The sequence below is a fragment of the Mus musculus genome, chromosome 5 (genome assembly GCF_000001635.26).
Source record: "Mus musculus strain C57BL/6J chromosome 5, GRCm38.p6 C57BL/6J".
Classification (NCBI taxonomy): Eukaryota; Metazoa; Chordata; class Mammalia; order Rodentia; family Muridae; genus Mus; species Mus musculus.
Genome location: NC_000071.6, coordinates 37,217,267 through 37,237,930, shown reverse-complemented (window position 1 = coordinate 37,237,930; position 20,664 = coordinate 37,217,267). Strand labels below are relative to the sequence as shown.

Genomic DNA, 20,664 nt, shown 5'->3' with positions numbered 1-20,664 from the left:
GACAGGTGCGTCTCTGTGAATTTGAAACTAACCTGGTCTACATAACAAGTTCCAAGCCACCCAAAGCTACACAGTAAGTTCCTCTCTTGAAAAAAACAAATTTCAGGAAATGGAGTTGCAATTTGCTGTCAAATGTATAGAGTTCTTTGTAAGTCTTCTAGGCAAAGTCATGTGCTCGTCTGAGACATGAGAAGTTCAGAGAGCTGTGGACCTTCCTGCAGTGTGCCAGAGACAGACACAGACTCAGATTATTGAATGCTGCTCTTTCTGATGCTTCCACCAGAACAAAAGGACAGAAGAAAGCTGCTTAGTGATGCTCACACATTCCCTGGGATCTGTTTGATAACCCACATGCCAAATGGGGATTTAGGGGTGTGCTTAAATTAACGATCAGGAGATGGAGAAAATAGGCTAGAATATCTGGGAAGCACCATCCAGGTGAGAACACACAAAATGAGGGGCAGATGGAGATGTAACAGCAGAAGCAGAGAGAGTTCATGCTACAGCCGTGCCCTTGGAGATGCAGGAGGGACCACAAGCCAAAGCAGACAGTTGGTCTCTAGGTGCAGGAAAGGGCAGGAAGGTGTATTCTTCTCTGGACTCAGAAAGAAGTGCATTCTGACAACACTTTGATGTTGAGACCCATTTCAGACTCTGGCTGCCAGAACTAGAAAATATACGTGTCCTGTAGAGTGGGGTCTCACACCTGAAATCTCAACCTCAAGGAAGTAGACAGGAGGACCTTTGAGTCTATAAATAACTGTGGAGGTGTTGGCTTTTGTCCGTAGTCTCATGGCAATAAGAAATTAACATGGTGGTAAAGGATATTATCCCATTGTTTGTACCGAGTAGATTTGATTCACAAGAAAATAATTTATCCCCCACCAGAAAGGGAGAATCCCAAAGTCATTGCCTATTTACATCAGGCCAGGCCTTCCAAAACGTGGTAACGAACTCATCGCCAAACATTAAAAGGGAAAAGGGAACTCTAATTATGATAAAAAGCATATGTTTTAATGTACAAAATTACACAAAGTATACATTTCACTAACATAGAAAAATACTTCTGGGTAACAAGGAAACATCCTAATTTACACAAGACAGAATTGTCATTAGAAAGCCTGGTGGGGTACTGAGCCTGAGTTACACAGGTCTGAGTGGTGGGGGGAGGGGCTGAGTAGTGGAGGGAGGGAGCACTGTGTTCACTGTACTACAGGTAGCAGCTGAGGGACAGCCACTGCCAGCCACTCAGTGGGGGTCCTGTTGTAAAGCCTCCATCAGGAGAAGGGTCTACATGTCACTGGACCATGCTCCTGTGGAGCCGAGAGGCTAAGAGGGAGAGGACGTGGTGGGTCTGCCAATGTTTTGACCCTGGGTTTGGTAACACAGAGATGGGAGAGTCCTTTTAGATTCCAGCAGTTAGGTATACGGTAAATGTGCACCTGGGACCTGGTTAGAAAGTGCACAGTTTCCCAAATGCAGTTGTGCTTTACCGAGGTCCTGTGCTTTCTGTTCCTAGTTCTAGCCCCCAAGGGACTGAGAAGGCCAGGGACTCTCTGCAGCACCCCAACAGTGACTCCTATACCCTTCCCCCCACCGGCTATGAAAAGTGGTTGGGAAAACCTGAGCTTCAGACCCTGGTTCAAGGGGGTAACCTGTGCTCTGACTCCCTAGAGGTGTCTGCATGCTTGCTTTCAGAGGAATGACAGAAGTCCCTGGTATCTGTCAATGTTCTTTGGCTGTTGTACTCACACCTTCCCACACTGTTCCCCTGGAGAGGCTGAGAGTCGGAGTTTACACAGCTGGTTGGTGGCCCAGGCCAAGTTCAGGGCCCAGGATGTGCATCTGGCCCCCTGTGCTCACCCTTCCACCTCTGCTGGCCTTCTACTTGCCTCAGTGAAGAGTCTAAGTGAGAGCTGTTCCTTACCTGGTTCCCCCCCCCCATCATTTCCAAGGTCATGTTTATGATCACTATATTGTATTACTGCAGTTAGGAATGGAAAGGACACAGATTGAAGTCAAGTTTTCATCAATGTTTGACAATCTCATTCATTGTTCTCTTCCCTTTTACTCTTGATGTATAAAGATACCATTTGGCCACCCTTTGTCATAGAAACAGCTGCCCAAAAATCATGCTTTTGAAGAAAGCCTTATCCTCGTGGACTTGGTTCAATCTTCCCATGATGCAAGAGTCAGACTGGGGAGCAGCCACAGTCAGATCATGACCGGAGACGAAACAAAGAAAATCCTGCCCTTTGGCCCCACAGTGCACTGATTTATTCCAAATGATTTTAGGTCCAAGGTATGAATTAACCTTTTTTCTAGAACTTTCCATCACATGGAGAAGTTACAGGTCAGCATCCCTCTAGGGTTTTTCCTTATTCACTTCTGTAAGGCACCAGGAAACCTCAGAGTACCAAGCAGGTGCACACCGGCACCAATGCAGGAGAGAAATCGGCTGCTGTTCATTGAACAATTAGAAGATGCGCCTCTCACAGTGCATCTAGCCCAGAAGAGTTCAGGATGCAAGGAAGTTGCCAGAGGCACATTTCATCCCCTGGATTCTCAGATAGTTCTGCAGTGATGGGCCACCAAGTTCCCAGGGAATGAAGGCCGTCTCTCACTGTGTGCTCTGGTTCCACAAGGCTCACTGAGGTTTAAGAGGGTCTCAAAAGTCAGGTTGCAAAGCCATCTCGTGTCTAGACATATTCGAAAGATGGGGACCTCCTGCCTACACAGTCCTTTCCCAGTGAAGAGTAAAAGCAAATGCAACAGAGCGCAAGAGAGCCTCACAGTAGCATCTGGAAACTTAATTCGTTCGGAGAAGGGCAGGGCTGGAAGGGACTTTGGGTTCACTATCTGAAAGTGGATAGTTATCTACCCTGCTGCTTCACTTGGCTTCTCAGAAGCTTCCCTGCCCAGGCTACACCCAGGACGATGTCTGCAGGTGACCCCAGAACCCACAGTCTCAGCAAGGGGAACACAAGAAAGATGACAGAACTGTCTAATTCCCTATCCTCACTTGAGACCTCAAAAGGTCTCACTTTCCAAGCCATGGGTGGCACATGCCAGAAACCCCAGGACTTGGGGGGCAGAAGCATGGGAATCCGAAGTTCAAAAGCAGCCTGGACTGCAGAGGGCCATGAGACCATCAAAAAGAACCCAGAATGGTGGGTCTGGGCGGGGATGCTCTGCTGAAGGCAGGTGAAGCAGCTAGGGAGACTAACTACCTAGTTTCAGACAGTGGCCCAAAGTCCTGTCCAGCCCTCTCCTTCCCTAAACTGTTTCCAGTTGACACTTTGTGCTCTATTGGATTGTCCCCTGCTCACGAAAAAAGACAGAAGGGAAAAGAGGAAGAAAGAAGAGGAGGGGGGAGGGAGAAAGGAAGGAAGGAAGCAAAGAAGAAAGGGAGGGAGGGAGGAGGGAGGGACGGAGGGAGTAAAGAAAGAAAGGAGGAAGGGAGTGAGGGAGGAAATGAGGAAGGAGGAAGGAAGTCAAGGAGGAAAGGAGAAAGGGAGGAAAGAAGGAAAGAGAAGAGGGAAGGGAGGGAGAGAGGGAGGGAGGGAGAGAAGGAGGGAGGGAGGGAGAAGTTTCATCTTCCAGACCTAGGATCTCAGCTTGGAAACAAACAAGGGCCATTAGTCTCTTTTAATCGGCTCAGAGCTTATAGGAGAAGAAACCCCTGAAATGATAAACCTCACTCAATTACCTGCTGAGCCAAGGGAGCACAAAGCAGTCCTGTGTGAGACCCGAGTTCCCATCCTCTGCAGGGATGATGAACCAGACTCACAGATGAGTCTCACCACAAAATGCTCCATGCACATTTTGATAAGACAGCTTTCACATAGCCCAGACTAGCCTTCATCTCTGCATCCTCCTGCCTCTGCCTCCCAAGTACTAGGTGAGAGGACTGCAGGCATGTATCAACATGCTTGGCTTAACTCATGTTTTGTTTTGTTTTGTTTTGTTTTGTTTTGTTTTGTTTTGTTTTGTTTTGTTTTGTTTTTGAGACAAGATCTGTATATCCCAGACTAGTCTCAAACTTACTGAAGGTAAGTTGGACATCTGCTCCTCCTGCCTCCCCGATCTGGAGTGCTAGGATCACAGTCCTTCACCACACCCAGTGTATATGGTGCTGGGGATGGAACCTATTTTAGGACCTGGGACTTCCCAAGGAGGATCATTCATGTGCACATGAATTCCACAGAAAAAGAGAGACTTGAACTCGGAATCTAAGTGATGCCATGGCCATTGAAACCCACCCGCACCGCTGGGCAGCAGTCCACAAGAGACATCAGAACAGGTGCAGTCCCACCTGGGGCCCCTTGGCCAAGGGTGTCCCACTCAAGTTCTCTGGGCTTCAGGAAGGAAGGACATTTATAGTGAGTCCTACTTTCTCTCCAGCCCCCACAGTGAATGCTTTTGGGTTTTCCCTCTCGGCCCCTGCACTGCTGACTTGCTGGGGACAGACAAGGGCATGAATACTGAGTTTGCCACCCATTTTAGGCTGCAGAGCTATCTGTCTCGGCTGCTGCCACACCTCCAGCGTACCTATTTTAAGCTTCCTGCCTCGCAGTTCAGGGAGAAACGTTGCCATGCCAACTCTCTGGCTGTTGTTAGTTATAACCGACGAATGTGTAGTACAGCCATCTGACAGGCAATCCTTCTCTGTCCAGGGATGTTTTCCAAATCAACTCGAGGCAGACAGATCACATTGTTCACAGTGCACACAGTAGGTGCACCATAAATGCATAACAAAGGAATGACCCAAATAAAGTGTCTTCTCTGTGCTCAAGTCTGCAAAGTGCTTCCCCACCCAGCCTGTTCCCCGGTGCTCCCAGCAGATGCTGTTGCAGGTGTGTGAGGACCCAGGTTACCAGGTGATGAAACAGGGCAGGGAGTGTCTTCAGGGTCAGAGATCTTCAGAGGACTCACAGCAGCCTTGCTGCTCTGCCTTGAAATCCTTCTTGTCTCTCCTATGCCAGGTGGTCTCTGTCTTCTAGCTTGCACATGAAAGTCAAGTAGCACCAAACTGGCCTCTCTCCACAGAATGTGAGTTGATGAGAGGCTCTTCCATCTGTGTTCCATCTCACCCAAAGCCGAAGGGGGAGAGGCCAGACTCTGCTGAGTCCGCATCTGACCTTAAAAGATTTGTTTTCCCATATGTGGCCACAGGCTCAAGTTGGCACACAGTGTTCCGGGTGCTTCGTAAGTCTCCATCCAGGCTTTGGAAAGGAGGAAGTAGCTGCAGCAGCATTGAGTGGGAAGAGAGGCCTGTAGGACCCAGAACAAGAAGATCAGCTGGAACTGAACGCAGAAAGAAAGAAAGATGAGATGCCAGCCATGGGTGAGCCTCACCTGGAACTGAGCCCAGGAAGATGAGATGACAGCCATGGGTGAGCCTCAAAGGCAAAGTCAGGGAGAAGGGCTATTCAGAAAGGACATGCAGGGGAGCCACTGATGGGTTGACTGTAGTGAACTCCTACTGCAAGAACTCGGGGATTATTCTGAGTCACTGCTATTGGTCAAATTAATAAACAAGATCTGGAGACCATTAAGCCATAGCATCTAGTGCCTGTGAGTCCTGGAGTGGACCAACTGGAGATCTCCTGTGCCTTCCTCCCTGTGGGAGAAGTATTGGAGAACGTTTTTTGTTTGTTTGTTTGTTTGTTGTTTTTCCTTTTGTTTTGCTTTATTTTTTCTGAGACAGTGTCTCACTGTGTAGCCCTGGTTGGCCTGGAATTCACCTCCAAATCATAGAAATCTACCTGCCTCTGCTCCCTGAATGCTACCTAAAAGGTGTGTGCCACTGTGCCTGGTACAGGCTTTGTTGATCTTGCACTGGGAGCCTAGTGCCTTCTAATGATCTCCTCCTGGTACTGGGAAGACTTTGCAGGAATCTTCCTGTCGTGGGAAGCTGTCCACTACAGACTGGTTTGAAGTTAGGCAAAACCAGGGTGATCCCCCTTGACTTCATGGCTCTTGCTGTAAAGTGAGTGGGAGACCTCAGATCTGGCCCCCTTGACTGGAAAGCGACATTTATGGAGTACTGGGGTATGCCAAGTTCATTTCCCATAAGCTTCAGGGGTCCTAGGAATAAACCTGGGACCCCTTTTCCACTTTCCAGCACAGTAAAGGGTTCCCATCCATGCACACCCAGCCTCCTAGCTTGGCCTGAGCTGTTATTAGCACATTCCAAGTGCATTTCAGTCCCTGCACATTTCTTCTGTCTTCACCTTTTCAGGCTGCCAGAGAAAGGACTTTCTCCAATGTTTCTCCACAAGACAAAACTGAGGGTCAGATGATTCAGGTCTTTGCCCTGGAGGACAGGCAGCATGGGGTCTAAACTGCCCCCAGAGAGCACTGTGGGGTCTAGACTGTCCCAGAGAGCACTGTGGTATCACTTCTTGACTGGGACATAGGATGAGTCTCTGGCCTTCTCTGACATCTGCACTGTCACTATCATGCAGTGCTGAAAGATTGTCACTGAATCTCAGCAAGATGGTAGCCAGCTGGATTTTGGACTGGATTGAGGAGAGTCTATCCACAAGGTGCTTGCCACTGGAACAGCAAAGCAATCTCACACAGCTCCCATGGTGGCCAAGAAAACGATGGGAGGGAGCATAGTGGCCAGATTCCACCGTCTCCTGAAGAACCCACACATGCTTGCTCCCTAGGGAATGTCTTAGGTTTTAAATGTTACTGATTCCAATAAAAAAAAACAAACAAACAAAAAAAAAAAACCACTGCACTTCTGTGTGCCCCCCTTCACAGCAACAAATGGTAGCAGAGACCCAAGTGTCACTGCAGGGTGAGAGGACAATGTGCCCAATACATGCAGTAATGGCTTCATAAAAGGGTGTTCTGATGCATGATCCAACATGGACAGTCCCTATGCTTATCATGCGGAACCTAAGAAGCCAGTCACAGGATACATGTTATACAAGATCTCCAGGGCAATCAGACAAGGGAGACATAGAATGGGGTAGAAATTGGGGTTGTCAGGGTCTGGACAAAGAGAAAGAGGAACCAGTGTGCAATGGACATAGGGTTTCAGCTGAGCTCTGGAGGTGGTAGAGGTGATGACTGTACAGCTCTAAGTATGCGGATGTGCTCTGTGCAGTGAACTGAATGCTTGAGATGGTTGAGACACTAAGTTTGCCCTTTGTACCTTCTGCCTAATCAAAAGCACAAGTCACAAAAATGTGTTTGGGGCCAGATCCTCCAAGGGTCGTCTGATTGTATGCTAGATTCTGTATTTGAGCACACAGGCTATGGAACCTATTACTGCCCCCTCACTGACCAAAGCCCCAGGTCCTTCCCAAGCCTAAGATATACCTGCTGAATGTACCCACCTCCTATTATTCACTTGGAAACACAGCATCAAAGCTAGGAAGATGGCTTCTGGAGAACTATCCAGGCAGACTCTTGTTTTTCTTAACTCTTCTAGGGGTGCTTAAATCTCAAATGGTCCTGATGAATACCCATCTTCCAGACCCAGCAAGCCCCATCAACTCTCAACTAAAAGGGAAACATTCCACCCTCTTACAGAAGCTAAGCCCCTGGATAAGAACAGAAGTGGGGGTGTGAGTATGGGCTGCTTGATGGGGTGCTGTGACTCTCTGGGGGGGAATAGAGGACACTGTTGCTAGAAGTGTTTAGAAAAGCAGCTCTTTCTCTGCCTATTCCTGGAAGCAGAGAAGGCTGCCTGGAGACTTCCCATGAGCCACAGCTTGTTCCTCAGCAGATGCCAGCAATAAGAGTTAATAACTAAGAGATTGAGCCATGATACCAGGAGAATCTGCAGCCTGGGAGGTACCACATTTACCAGTGAATTGGAAAACATGTGGGTGCATCCACCATGCAATTGAGGACCTGGGTCTCTTAGAGGCCAAGAATTAGCACAAGGGTCACCAGCAAGATAGGAGCAGAGTCCAGTACCTGGATGCCCTGTAGAATCGTCTCCATACTAGACTAATGTGTTTAGTAGAACTTATTTCCTTTGAGAATCAGTCACTGGGTGGGTGGGGGGGGGGCTCTCCCTAGACAATTTCCAGCACAGCTGAGCCCCTCCCCCCATTCAACCTGGGCCTCCAAAGAGGCTCTGTGATGTTCAGGCCATCCCCAGTGTCACCTTAGAACCTTCCCTCCATGCTCCTCCCCACTGCAGGCAGGAGAGACAGCGGTGACACTGTGTGTGCTTAAAGGCAGCAAATCCCGAATGACATCAGGGCAGTAAGCAGAGGACAGCTCACAAACACCAAGATGTTCCCGAAACATGTGCCACCGTTCTGAAGGTTCAGAGTGACTTGCCAGCAATGGCACCATCATGAGTGACTGACTGTCAGCTAGCAAGAAAGGCTCCCAAACAGACTAAGAAGGAGACACTCAAAAAGTTAAGTCATTTGTACAAGTGACACAGCCAACCTGGGGACTCCAGATCTCAGGGTCTCTCTATTGCTCCATGCCAGTGCTGGGGGGCTTCTGAGGTGCTCACTGGTCTTGTGCAGAGAGAAACATTCCCTCGTGATGACTTGGGAAGGGAGTGATGATGAGGCTTGTAACTCAGCTCCTGAAAGGGCCATACATCACAGTGCCACCTCTGCTCCATTGGTCATCTGGGACAGACATTCATCTTTTCCATCGTGATGTGCCTGATGGTGATGTCTTCTTTCCTGCAATAGGGAAAGCAGACAGATGAGCCTCTGAAGAGAGCAAACCCCCCATGTTGCTACCATGGAGAGCTGTCCAGATGGGCGAGCCTTCGGGTTGCTAGGGGCCTACCCTGTACCTCGGCGTGCCTTCAGGACAACTCCCCCAGCTGCTCCCACTAGGAAAAGAAGCTGGATTGGAGGTGTCTGTGAGCTGTGAGTGCCATATGGAAGTGTCATGTGATTGAGTCTGATGCACACAGTCTGCAGGGTTACCAGCCCCTGGCCCCTGCCAGGCTCAGGGGCTAGAGACGGCCCAGTGGCAGTTCTGGTGAGCTGGAGGAGACAGTGAGAGGTGTGCACGTCTCAGCTGTAACTGTGAAGCAGGACAGTTACTGCAGATTCCAGGAAGGAAGTGTGGAGGCAGCAGAGCAGAAACATGAATGAGAGGAGACTGCCAGACAGCCTGTGCAAGGGTCCTGTGGGGGGAAAGCCGGTGTGGTGAGAACAGAGAACAGAGGAACTGTGTGGTAGAAGAAGGAAGGGTTGTTGGGGAGCTCCACGCAGGCCTGAACATGATGAGGATTCAGAGAGGAAGGGAGGATAAGAAAGGAAGTTATGGGGCAGGAGATTATCTGAAGATGCTGATATCTTAGGCTCTTGGAGACCCATAGGGGTTTTCTATGCAGAGAGCACACAGGAGGCAAGGAGGCAGTGTACACTGGGTGGGGTTTGGGAAACTCAGGCCAGAGAGTTCAGCTTGCCAAAAGGAGACTTCGGGAGAAGCTGCCAGATCCACTCAAGTATCTGGGCAGTGTGACAGCCCAGAGGGAGATCCCTGAAAAGTGATACCCTACCAGAGCATCCTTGTGTGGTTCTGCAGCCAGCCCCACAGCTGATGTCATCGAGGGCAGCTTTGCTGTGATGCTGAGGCTCTGTGCTGTGCAGCAGCAGCAACAGCAACAGCACGGGCCCTCAGGAGACTGCCAACTAACTCCAGCAACATCCTCAGAGTCCTGTCCTGCAGTAAAGATCTCATTGTTCAGCGTGTGTGTGTGTGTGTGTGTGTGTGTGTGTGTGTGTGTGTGTGTGTGTAGGTGGTTTTAGACTGCTTTGCTTTTCAAATTGTATTTATAGCTTTCTTCCTGTGCGCTGCATCACATGTTGGGGGTGGAGGGAGCAAGTGAGACAAAAATAAACTCAGTGCAAATCCTTGACCTTGTAGGATCACTGGGGCCAGAATTCCCTTCCTATCAAGACTCTGGGGATCTTCAGCCATGTTCGGGTACTAGAGGCATTCACATCTCTGTGGACTCTGTCCATGAGGTACATCCCAGAAGCCTGTATGTCCAGAGGTCCCTACACTCCTTTCTTCCCCATAGATTCTGCACCTCAAACCCCAGCACCTGGTACCTGGGCATCACTGCATTGAGACAGCTTCCAGTCAGAGCACAGAACACTGTCTCTAGAAGGAGCTGAGTGACATCAAGCTCAAGACAACATCATCCCTAAGTTATATCGCACACAAGGTTAATGACTATATTCTCCATTGATCTTGTATTTACCAAGAAATACACTCAACTGTCCCAGGATTAATGAAGACCATAAGATCACCCTCGAAGTCCACATGAGATGTTTACAGGTTCAGTTTGGGGAGAAATTTTGAAGTTCAGAAAGGATGTTAAAATAAGAATACTCACAACCGTTATTTGGGGTGGTGTGTCTGTCTGTATGTCTGTCAGTCTGCATCTATGTGTCTCTGTGTGTGGAAGAGAGAGAGAGAATGTGTGTGCACACACATGCATGCACACACTTCTACAAACAAAACATGGAGTAACTTATATGAAACCTCTCTCAGCAGGTTAAACAGAAGATAAACAAAGATAAAGAGAGATATAGTGAACTGAAAGGCAGATGTGAGGAAGTCATGCAGAGCTCATGAGAGAAATAAGAACTGTGGGAAAAGAAGTCCTTTAGGCGGCATGATCAGTAGAGACCTGAGGCAATGACCTCCGAGCTCCCAGTGGCAAGAGAGACCCAGCCATGGACAGAAACACAGCAATGAGTGCAAAGGCCCTCGGGTACAGTAGGATCAGGTGGCTGAAGAACAAAGAGCAGGATCTGTGGCCCTACTGTGTGACAAAGGGCTGTGGGAAGAAATGTTAACGAGGCAATAAGCTCAGACCTGGGCAAGAAGATTCGCTCCAGCTGGGGGCCCAGAAGGACATTAGAACAGTGATAACTGACCATGTGCCTACTAAATGACCGGCTCTTCACCCATTTTCTCACACACTCGCTTACTCTCACCCACGCACCCGCTCACGCTCACCCACCCACTCATCCATTCATTTTGTCACTCACCCGTTCCCTCCCACGCCTCCCAGACATGTGGAAGCAGGAAGGAGAGGGCTTCCTCTATGGTGGCTGTGAATGTCCAGAGGACTTCTGCACTGATCCAGGGACCTCTGAGGTCCCTTCGACCATTGAGGTCTGATGATTCTGGACACCAAGGCATTATGCATGCTTGAACACAGGACCAGGCTTCAGCCTCATGGCAGAGTCAAAGAAAAAAAAAGAAAAAAGAAAGAGAAGAAGCAACTGTGTGAGCAGACCATGGTGGAGGCTCAAGCAGGAATGCAAACACGTAATGGGGAGGAAGAAGCCCTAGGGTACCAGGAAATGAGGCCAAAAATGGGGACAGTAATCTATGTCCTACTTAGTGCCAGACCCTTGTGAAGACAGCTCCTCCACAAGAGAATGTAGCCTGACAAGAGACTGGCTTAGATGTGTGTGTCCTTGACACAATTTGTTCCACCAGACCACAAGGCTACGTATTTCAGTGGGGACACACGAGGAAGCCAAACTTAGGGAAGGCTTCGTCCCCTCCCCCACCCTCCAGCCTCTCTCAAATCAGAAGCCCAGGGGACCTGATCTACTGATAGGTTCAAAGCAGCCAGGATCTCACATCTAGAATCCCAGCACTGGGAAGGTACCCCAGGCAGGAGGAGAACCATGGGCTCAAGGATAGCTTGGCCTAAATAAATGGTGAATTCCAGCTATTCTGAGCTATATTATGAGAACTTGTCTCAAAAACAAGGAAAGGAAAGGAAAAAGAAAGGAAAGGAAGAGGGAGTGAAGAAAGGAAGGAAAAAGGAAGGAGGAAGGGATGGAGGGAGAGAGAAATGGGGTAGGGAAGTAGGGAGGCAGGAGGAAGGGAGGAGGAAAGTAAGGAAGGAGGGGGTGATTTGTGGACTCTGTCCTGCCTTTCTCTTCCACACTGCCATCTCCAGCCCAGCCACTACCACTTCCTTCCAGGGCACAGCTTCCTGGCAGGCTCTTGCTCCAAGGCTGGCCCCTCCCTACTCCAAACAGCAGCCAGAATTCCTAGAAAGAGGATGATGTCATTCCCTTGCCTCAAACCACCTCACCTCTCACTTCTCTGAGATGCAGCCAAGCTTCTCTCACACAGAGCATCCCATGACATCTAGCCCTGCCTGCCTCTCCCACATGTCTCTTAAAACATGAGCGCTTCCATGTCATGCCTGAACTCCCTGCTGACCACTGTGTCTGAGACCACCACAGGTGTCCAGAGAGTGGGAATGAGCAAGTTGGGTGGACTGGGGTTTCAGCTGCACTCTGCACTCTCCTTTCTGCTTGCTGAGACTATTCACTTCCACCAGACCTCCCAGTACTCCCCTGAATGCCAGCTCTAGATTGGTCACTGAATCCTTCGCTCAGCTCGGGTTCTGGACACAGCTAGGTAGTGGGGATTGATTCTTGCAGCACCTAGGACACTGTCACCTAGGGACAGTGACAGAGACATGAAAGTGGGGAGCCTGGAGTCCAAGGAGGATCGTGCAGGAGCACTGAAGAGATCTCTTCCCGAGGAACCCATCATGTCCAAGTCAGCCCAGTGTCCCAGGATGCAGATGAGAAGGTCAGAGCATGCCATCCCAGAATCTTGAACCACAGTCACCTTCATGGAATGCTCCTACCTTGGACAGCTAGCACACCCAGCATCTTATTGGTCCCTAGGATGCACTTGTATCTTATCCCCACTTTTGTCAGGACTACAGCCAGGTCCCACAAACAGGAAGTAGTCACCCTAGGAGCTTGAAGGGGCCTGGAAGAACTGAAGACTGGTGGCCTTAAGAAAGACAAGGAGACTCACACAACACTATTGAAAACCTGGAGAAACCACTCACAGGGGAGTGTGAACAGGGCAGGTCTTAAACAAGGCCAAGCTAAACCCAGATCAACTTAATGGGATTCCCATTTGAGACAGCAGGTTTCAAGATACGTCCTTGGGCAGCAGTCAGCATTTTTCTGCCAAGTGATGGAAATGAAATATAGGATGCATGATTCCCATCCAGCCCCAAATACAAGGCCTCAGAGTTTAAGTCTCTACCTAGTCTGCTCCATCTGGTCACGAATTCCTCTGTTCAAATATCTGTGTGTTTCTAGCATGCACTAAGCCACAAAGAGGGTGGGTGTGAATCTCAAGTGTTTTAATAGACCAGTTCTTGGTATGGGACCACTCAGAGTCATCTGTAGTTGGGGAAACAAGCCCCAAAGAGCAAGAGTAATAGCCAAACTCAGAATCACTTTGGGATTCTCCAGTCCATGCTCTTCCCACCTTACCTCTGGCCCACATTTACCCAGAACTCCTCTGACTCAGATAAAAGCCATGGCATGGTTTGCCCATCTCTGTGTCTGACTTAACATCCCTATGACTTCAGGGAAAACCTTTTGGGATACCTTTACTTAGTGGACAGCTAATTGTTACCAACCCAAAAGCTAAGGCTGTCTTCAGATAGCATCTGAGACCTACAGCAGAGACTGCCCTGCCTGGCTGTACCCAGCCTGCCCATTATTCCCACCAATATATTTGATGCTTTGATTTGTGGATTTTTTTTTTATTCTGTGACTACAATAGCTCATGATACTGCTTCCATGGAGCAATGTGTTATCTGGGGCAACCTGAATTTGGCTCAGAATAAATGGCCTATTATTTCCCCTTCAGAGTGAGAGCTGGGTTGAATCCATGTAACCAATCATGGGCAGGAAGCTCTTTTGGGGTTCAAGAGGAAACAGAATGAAGTTCATCCCTGCAAGCTGCTCTTGACCCTGTCAGCTGATATCTGGCTCTGCCCACCACATGTGAATTCGCAGAGCTCTCCACCCACTTGTCCAGCAGGCAGCCCTTCAATGCCACCGGCTTCTTCTTCTCCTTCTATCTGCTGAACTTGGAGGTTTGCTGGTCTTTCTCAAAGCCATGTTAGAAATAAGATGATAACAGATGTAAGAGGCTAGTGAAAACTAAACAGTGTGTAATATACAATTCTGTAGAAAGGGACATCAAAAGAGGAAAAAGGGCAAAAATTACCTGCATGCTGAATTGGCACACACCAGTGGTTGTTGGTTTGGGGGTTTGTTTTTTTTTTTTTTTTTAAGTTCTAGTCTCAAGAAATTCCTGCCCTCTTCTCCCATAGGCAGGACTTGCCCAATTTCCAGATTCTCCATTCTATTGGCTTAGAACACAGCGCTGATCCTGGGCTCAGCCAGTTGGCAGACCTGTAACTTTCCAACCTGAGAGAAGCAGCTGCCAGCCAGGGAGAGGGACCTGGCAGCTCCTGCTTATCTGTGACTCTGTTGAACTCGAAGTGCACCTCATGCTGAACATGCACTATAACCAACAATTTCTTACAGCCAGAACCCTCTGGCTGGAACATCTGTGAAGTGTAGTTGCTTAAGCCCTCCTTGGGTCTGTCTTTAGATGGGCAGCTTACCACAAGCAAGCTGTCCCATTGGCCAACTCTCACTTTTAGGAGACGAGTCCATGAGGAAAATTATATGAGCTGAGCTGGGCTGAAGAGATGGTTCATCTGTTAAGAGCACTGGTTGTTCTTCCAGAGGTCCTGAGTTAAATTCCCAGCAATTACAGATGGTGGCTCACAACCATCTGTAATGGGATCTGATACCCTCTTCTGGTGTGTCTGGAGACACCAACAGTGTACTTAAATAAAACAAATAAGTTGATTTTTAAAATGAGCTGTGTTAAAGTGGGTGTGAGGCTTGGAAAGACTATTCCATATGCCACTTGGGGATCATTTACAGAGAAAAGCTCCTCTATAGACACCATGATGAGCACAGTTAATGATGGTCTGCCCACCTGCCCTGTGTTTCTTCTAAATAGAGACAGAGCATCAGAGAGGCAGAATCACGGGCCACTTGCTGCTCTAGGACCCTGGCAGGGCACAAAAGAGAGCCACAGTTGGAGGCAGCACAGGCCTAGTCACTGACTCTCACGTGAGGTCACTATTGATGTAGAGCCATCCATGTGATTGGAGGCTTGGCAAGACACACTGCACACACACTACACACACACACATACAAGAGAGGCCAGCTGAGTGCCCCTCTGTGCATGCATACGTGTGTGCATGCCTTTGGAGAGATATGTGTAAGGGAATGAACAAGCACCCAAAGGAACAAAAGAAAACAATATTTCAGAAGTTTACAGAGAAAAACCATCTTGAGCAGAATATTTTTATAACCGCGTGAGATGTGACTCTATGGAGAACAACGCAAAGGGTATTTTGTTATAACTCTTCCAATTTTCCAAGAAAATACATGTGCTCTTATATCAGAGGCATGACGGTAAAGTGCCCAGGAGTTTTAATCAGCTAAGGGGAACACCACAGGCACAGAGGCAGCAGGCTGAGAAGGCAGGATATTACCCATGGCTCCCCAGAGGAGGAGGGGGCACACATGGGGAGCACCGGGTCAGACGGGAGGCAGAGCGGCAGCAGAGAGCCTTTATTAGGGTTTCTAATCCGTCAGTTTAGATGAATGAGGAATGCAGGGTAAGCAGCCTGAGATAGACTGGAACTGGACAGCCTGCATGATGAGGGACCTCCTGGCTACGGAGGGTGGGTTCTTTAGGAAGGAGGATGGAGATTCGGTTTGATTCGAACATGAAAGGTGAGCTCACAGGGAGTCTTCTGCCATCCCCCAAAGGTCACCTCTTCCACAAGGCCCTGACATTATAAAGCATTGAAGATAAAGATGACCTCTGAGTTTATTACCCTCAGGGCCTTGGGTAGGCTCTTCCTCAGTTTCCCCATATGCAAATTGAGGCTGATATTCTATTGTTCACAGGGCTGTAGGAAGAAGCTGACTCTCAGAGTCCTCCGTGAGTGGCTGAGCCAGAATCAGAGCCAGAACTCCCCAGTACAGGGACTGAAGCTCAATTCCGTGATCAATGCAAACCTGCAGTGTCTATTCTTGGGTCATGGAGTTCACACACTGATGTGCAGTGGGAAAGCACTCATGGTATGAATCAGGTGAGCTGCTCTCGAGCTTCCGGGGGATATTTGAAGTGTGAGGTACTGAGTAGATAAAGAGAGGGTGCTCTTTTTCTCTGCGTGCTCTAATCTGTGTATCAATAGCATGATTCATGCTTCTCTTTCCACTCTCCTGTTCTCCCAGCTTGGCTTTAATTGATGGGTCTGTCTTGGAGGCGGGGCTCTGAATCTCATTACATTACACTGGGGCTGAGGCAGATCAATTCCCTCTAGAAACGAGGCAATAAATTGTCCATGGACATTATGAGCAAACCTGCAGCCACTAAGGAAATACACACACAAAGCAGGCTTCCTCCAGCCATGGGTTTATAAGTTCACTCCTATCCCAGGTTGACATTTTCGAACCAGACATAGGCATGAGGTATAGACATCTCTTAGTACAGCCTCCCAGAAACAGACTTCTTTCTACAAAGGTAGATTCATAAATAATAACAACCAGCATGGTATTGTTATAGATTAAACAGCTCGATGCTAGGTCACAGGGGTCAAGAAAGCTTTTTGTTTTGTAACCATGAAAGGCGAAGTTGATGAAGACTGCACTGACCCCAGGGAGAAGGGCTTTGAGATCAGACAAATGCAGCTTATAAAGCTGGGTTTTGATTACAGCTATAAATATTACAAGGGAACATATACATAAGGCTAAATAAAATGATGTAGGCCAAAAAGCTAATGGTGATTTTGTTTTTATAAATTTCAGTTTTCTTCTCGCTGGCTTTTCTCTATTTTTTCCTATGATAAACACACATCACTTAAATTTGAGTTTTTGTAGCTGGAAGCGTTTGAAAGCTGCAGACGTTAACTATGGCTTCTGTTCCAGTGCCAGTGGACCTACTTAAGGTCCCTTAGGACCTTGAGCAATGACACTTACAGCTTTCACTGTTCAACTGTCTTGCACCTTATCCTACGGCCCTGAAAGAATCCATTCTTGATCTGTTTCAGGTACTTGTTTTATGCATCTGAGTGACATAGCCTGAAATCTTCCCATTTGCAAATAAAAGCCACATGCAAAATATTGACATTCAGGAACCGGTGCCGCTTCATCATTCCCAGTCCTCCGATTGTCTGCCACCCACCCTGACACTTGTTCTATCCTTGGCAGCCGCATCAAGTCTAGACAAGTGTGTTCCTCTCACCTACTCCCAATCTGGCTACCCCAACTCCTTCCAGGTAACAGCCAAGCTGGTGGTTCCAGAAGGTCTAATCAGAGGCAGTTTCTCCCATCACTAAGCTGGGGCTGTCACTGCATCAAGTTCTTAGCCCTACCCTGCCCCAGCCCCACACCCTCAGGTCTAGTCTCGTCCAGTTTCTTCCACTTGCTCTTTACAATGCTGAATGCTGTGTCACTACCAGAAAAAGACACGTTCTGTGTGCTGACTCAAGAGTATTTCCAGACGCTTTTCCCAGTCGCCTCCTATCTGGGATGTTGAAAAGGGAAATACTCCTGTCAGGAAGGAATGGCCATAGATGTGAAGCCTGAAGCTGCAGCAGCCACTTTGTAACCATCTGACAATACTCCAGGAGACCTGAGCACGCTGAAGACAGAGAGCCCACAAAATAAAAGGCAGCCAGGTGATGGAGAGCATTAGGGAGGTGCCAAAAAAGCCCCGAGAAAGTGTCTGAATCCCCACTCATTCCCTCTCCTCTTCTTCCCGAGTGCTTCTCCCAAGCCACACTAACTCATCTTCCGGGCCCTGGAACCATATCTCCCCTTCACCCGCCCCCCACCCCACCCCCGGGATAACACCAGTAATGTTTATAATTATCCAATGTGGCCGCCTGTGAAAGAACACAAACTAAAGTTGCCTAGGAAAAACTGGACTTTCCAAAAGAGATGCTAGGCAATCTCAGGGGAGGACAAACTATCACCTTGAGTAGAGTTAGGCTTTCAATCTATGACTGCGTCATGTCTCACGGGTCCCTACCACTCTACCCTTTTTCTCTGGGCTGTGGCTCTTTTTCTCTCAGAACACCAGCCAGCTCCAGTTAGTTTGGAGTTCTAGGTAGTTGAGTTGGACATATCCTGCAAGAGTTCCAATTGGCTTGGTGTTCGGCAGAGTCCTGAATGTCAACCAATCATCTTTGAGAGGGGTGGAGCCACGCCTCTTGACACAGCCAAGCATCCAAGCTCCACCCACTGTGGAGAACAAAGCAGAGACAAGACTAATCTATGAGCTCCTCAGTCGAGCTATATGATGCACTGGCTTCTGTGAGACACCAAGGAGAACCAGGGCACCTTCCAGGCAATAGCGCTGTAAGGCAAAAGCAACTCCTTCTTCCAACTGTCACAGCTTGGATTCCTCCAGACATAGAGGCTGAAGTCAGTATGTGCATGCAGGCTATCGAAAGAGGAGAGGAGCCAGAAGCTAAGCAGAGAAGTTAGTGTCCAGGTGGAGATGGAAGTCGCTCCTATAACATCAAACAAGGAACCTCTGAGAAGTCCACAGAAAACTACTGGGGTGTTCTGCTTCCTGCACAGGCAGGCGCCTGAGGCCACAGGAGAGCTGTGCTGGCCAGTGGAGGTTGCAGTAGAGGCTGGCTAGGGGGTGTGGCATGGCCCCAAAGCCTCTGTTCCACAGACCGGAGAAAGCAAGGCCAGGGCTGGAATTAGCCAGACAAGGATTTAGCCAAACACAGGCATTTCCAGGGCACACACACACACACACACGCACGTGCACGGATATGCTGCTGGCTGGTAGCCCCACATTATTCCACAAAATTCTCTAATTCTGTGATCCATATTAAGCTCATCCCCCAGTTCTAGACGGAGAAGCCAGGCTCAGACTCACTAAGTAACGTCCTCAGAGTCATCCAACTGGGAGTGGGCAGATCAGCACTGGAATCCCCATCTGCCTTTTCTCTGTAGCCCAGGTGTCCCCAAGAGCATCAGCCTTATCCCCACCCCAGGGACCTTAAGGGAAGGAGAAATTGGAATGAGATGTCCTGAGAATTGCTGGCAGGCAGTCTCCTCACACAGCCCTGCTCTGCCTGGCTGGGGTTGCAAACACTAGGCAACCATCCATTTAAACCCCAATATATCTGTGAGCCTGAACCGTACCATGAAGGAAGGAAAACCTAATGGAAAAATCAAAACAAAACAAACAACAGAAGACAAACAAAACAAAACGGAAGAAAAAGAAAGAAAACCAACCACAACAATAAAAATGTTAATGACCTATCCACAAAAAACAACCTTAAGCTGCTGAAGCCAGAGTGTTGGCAACCTCCTTCCAGGCTCCCCTGAGACCTGCAGCTCTTCATTCTGAGGCTGGAAAGCCCACACCTCTTACGTGTGCCCAACTGGCCAGGAAGAACGACGCTGCTACAGGATCCTTCTGCACACATTTATTCAGTCCTGTTTCTTCTTTCTCCATATATCTCCCTTGTTTATATCTCCCCTGTTTATATATCTCCCCTGTTTTTATATCTCCCTTATTTTTATATCTCCCCCGAACCCTGGGCCTCTCACTCTTTTATACTCTCAGTTCCCATCCACGCACAGCAGGCCACGCCACCTCACCAGGCACGCAGCTTCAGCTAATCAGGGCAGCAGGGGCATATCTCCACCAAATTGGATTCACCTGTATCCTGGTACACCTGCGCAGCACTCAAGATGTTTGTGTCTTATATGAGGAAGTCAGGTGCAAGTCATATGACTTAGCTGCAGTCCCTGGCGCCTTTGGGACTGCCGCCACACCCGCTCCCCACAATTCCCCCTTTTTTCTTTTTTGGCAGAGAGAATGTCTGTAGATAGCCCCCCGCAGCCATGCCCCTTACCCGTCCTTGGGTGACAAACAGCATTGGTTTGATCCCTGTCTTAGGTTGGTGACATGCCCAGGGAGTCTTATCACTGACTACCTCTCAATCATGCCAAGCCACTCCTGGGGAGATTGTGTTTTGCTTGTGGCAGGTGCATCAAAAGGCCAGGATGTTAATTAACTTATGGCCAGATCTTAATTGCTGCAAGCAAGCCTCATGGGTGAAGGTAGAGGTCTGATCCCCAGTGTGCAAGCATAGGGGCCCTACACAAAACCATCCCTTAGGCTCATCACCCAGAGAGGTCTTGGCCAGCTCCCGTGTCGTTTTTCCTGAGGGAAGGGAACTAGGACACTGAACCTTCATGCAATCAGACTTGCCTTCCACAGGATGCCAACAGCAAGCTATCCTCTGTGCAGTGCTTAGCCTCGCACCCCACGGCATAACGCAGCATAATTTCTTTTAGATCGGCAAACCGAATCTGAGGAGATTGTCCCGCCTCCACTGCAGCAAAAGCCTACGCTACCATGGCGAAAGTGTGGGTCGCACACTCTGCACCTAACACATGTGCCAAACACAAAAAACACACACACTATAACAAGCATACATCCCAGGGCTCTCATCCCCACTCATCTTCCCTGAAGCAAGGGATAGATAGCCAGCGGGGCTATCTCTTTAAGGGGAATTCAGGGATCAAAAAGCGTGGAAAGAATATCATGTCGAGCTGGTATCGGCTTCTGGAATACCGAAAGGATCTCCCATCTCGGCTCCATCCTTTATGCTTGTGGGATCATCCACCACATCCACAGGGGCAACTGGATCAGGATCCTCATTCTTGCAGCGTCTCACCAATCTCTCCGGCACCCAAAGAGATTCCGTCTGGTCCTGTGGAAACA

The 20,664-nt window shown here is 48.8% G+C and overlaps 1 protein-coding gene across 2 annotated transcripts in view; it reads right to left on the bottom strand.

Moving 5' to 3' along the window:
- Positions 1-987: 987 nt before the first annotated feature.
- The window catches only part of Gm1043 (predicted gene 1043), an 83,815-nt gene continuing 64,138 nt past the window's right edge, over positions 988-20,664 (bottom strand). For both annotated transcript variants that reach the window (XM_011240811.2, XM_006504236.4), the window contains 2 exons: positions 8,428-8,675; positions 988-5,274 (listed from right to left, as the gene is read on the bottom strand). In XM_011240811.2, coding sequence (XP_011239113.1) covers positions 8,615-8,675 — 61 coding nt within the window. In that variant the 3' untranslated portion in view covers positions 988-5,274; positions 8,428-8,614. The remainder of the gene's footprint in view (positions 5,275-8,427; positions 8,676-20,664) is intronic.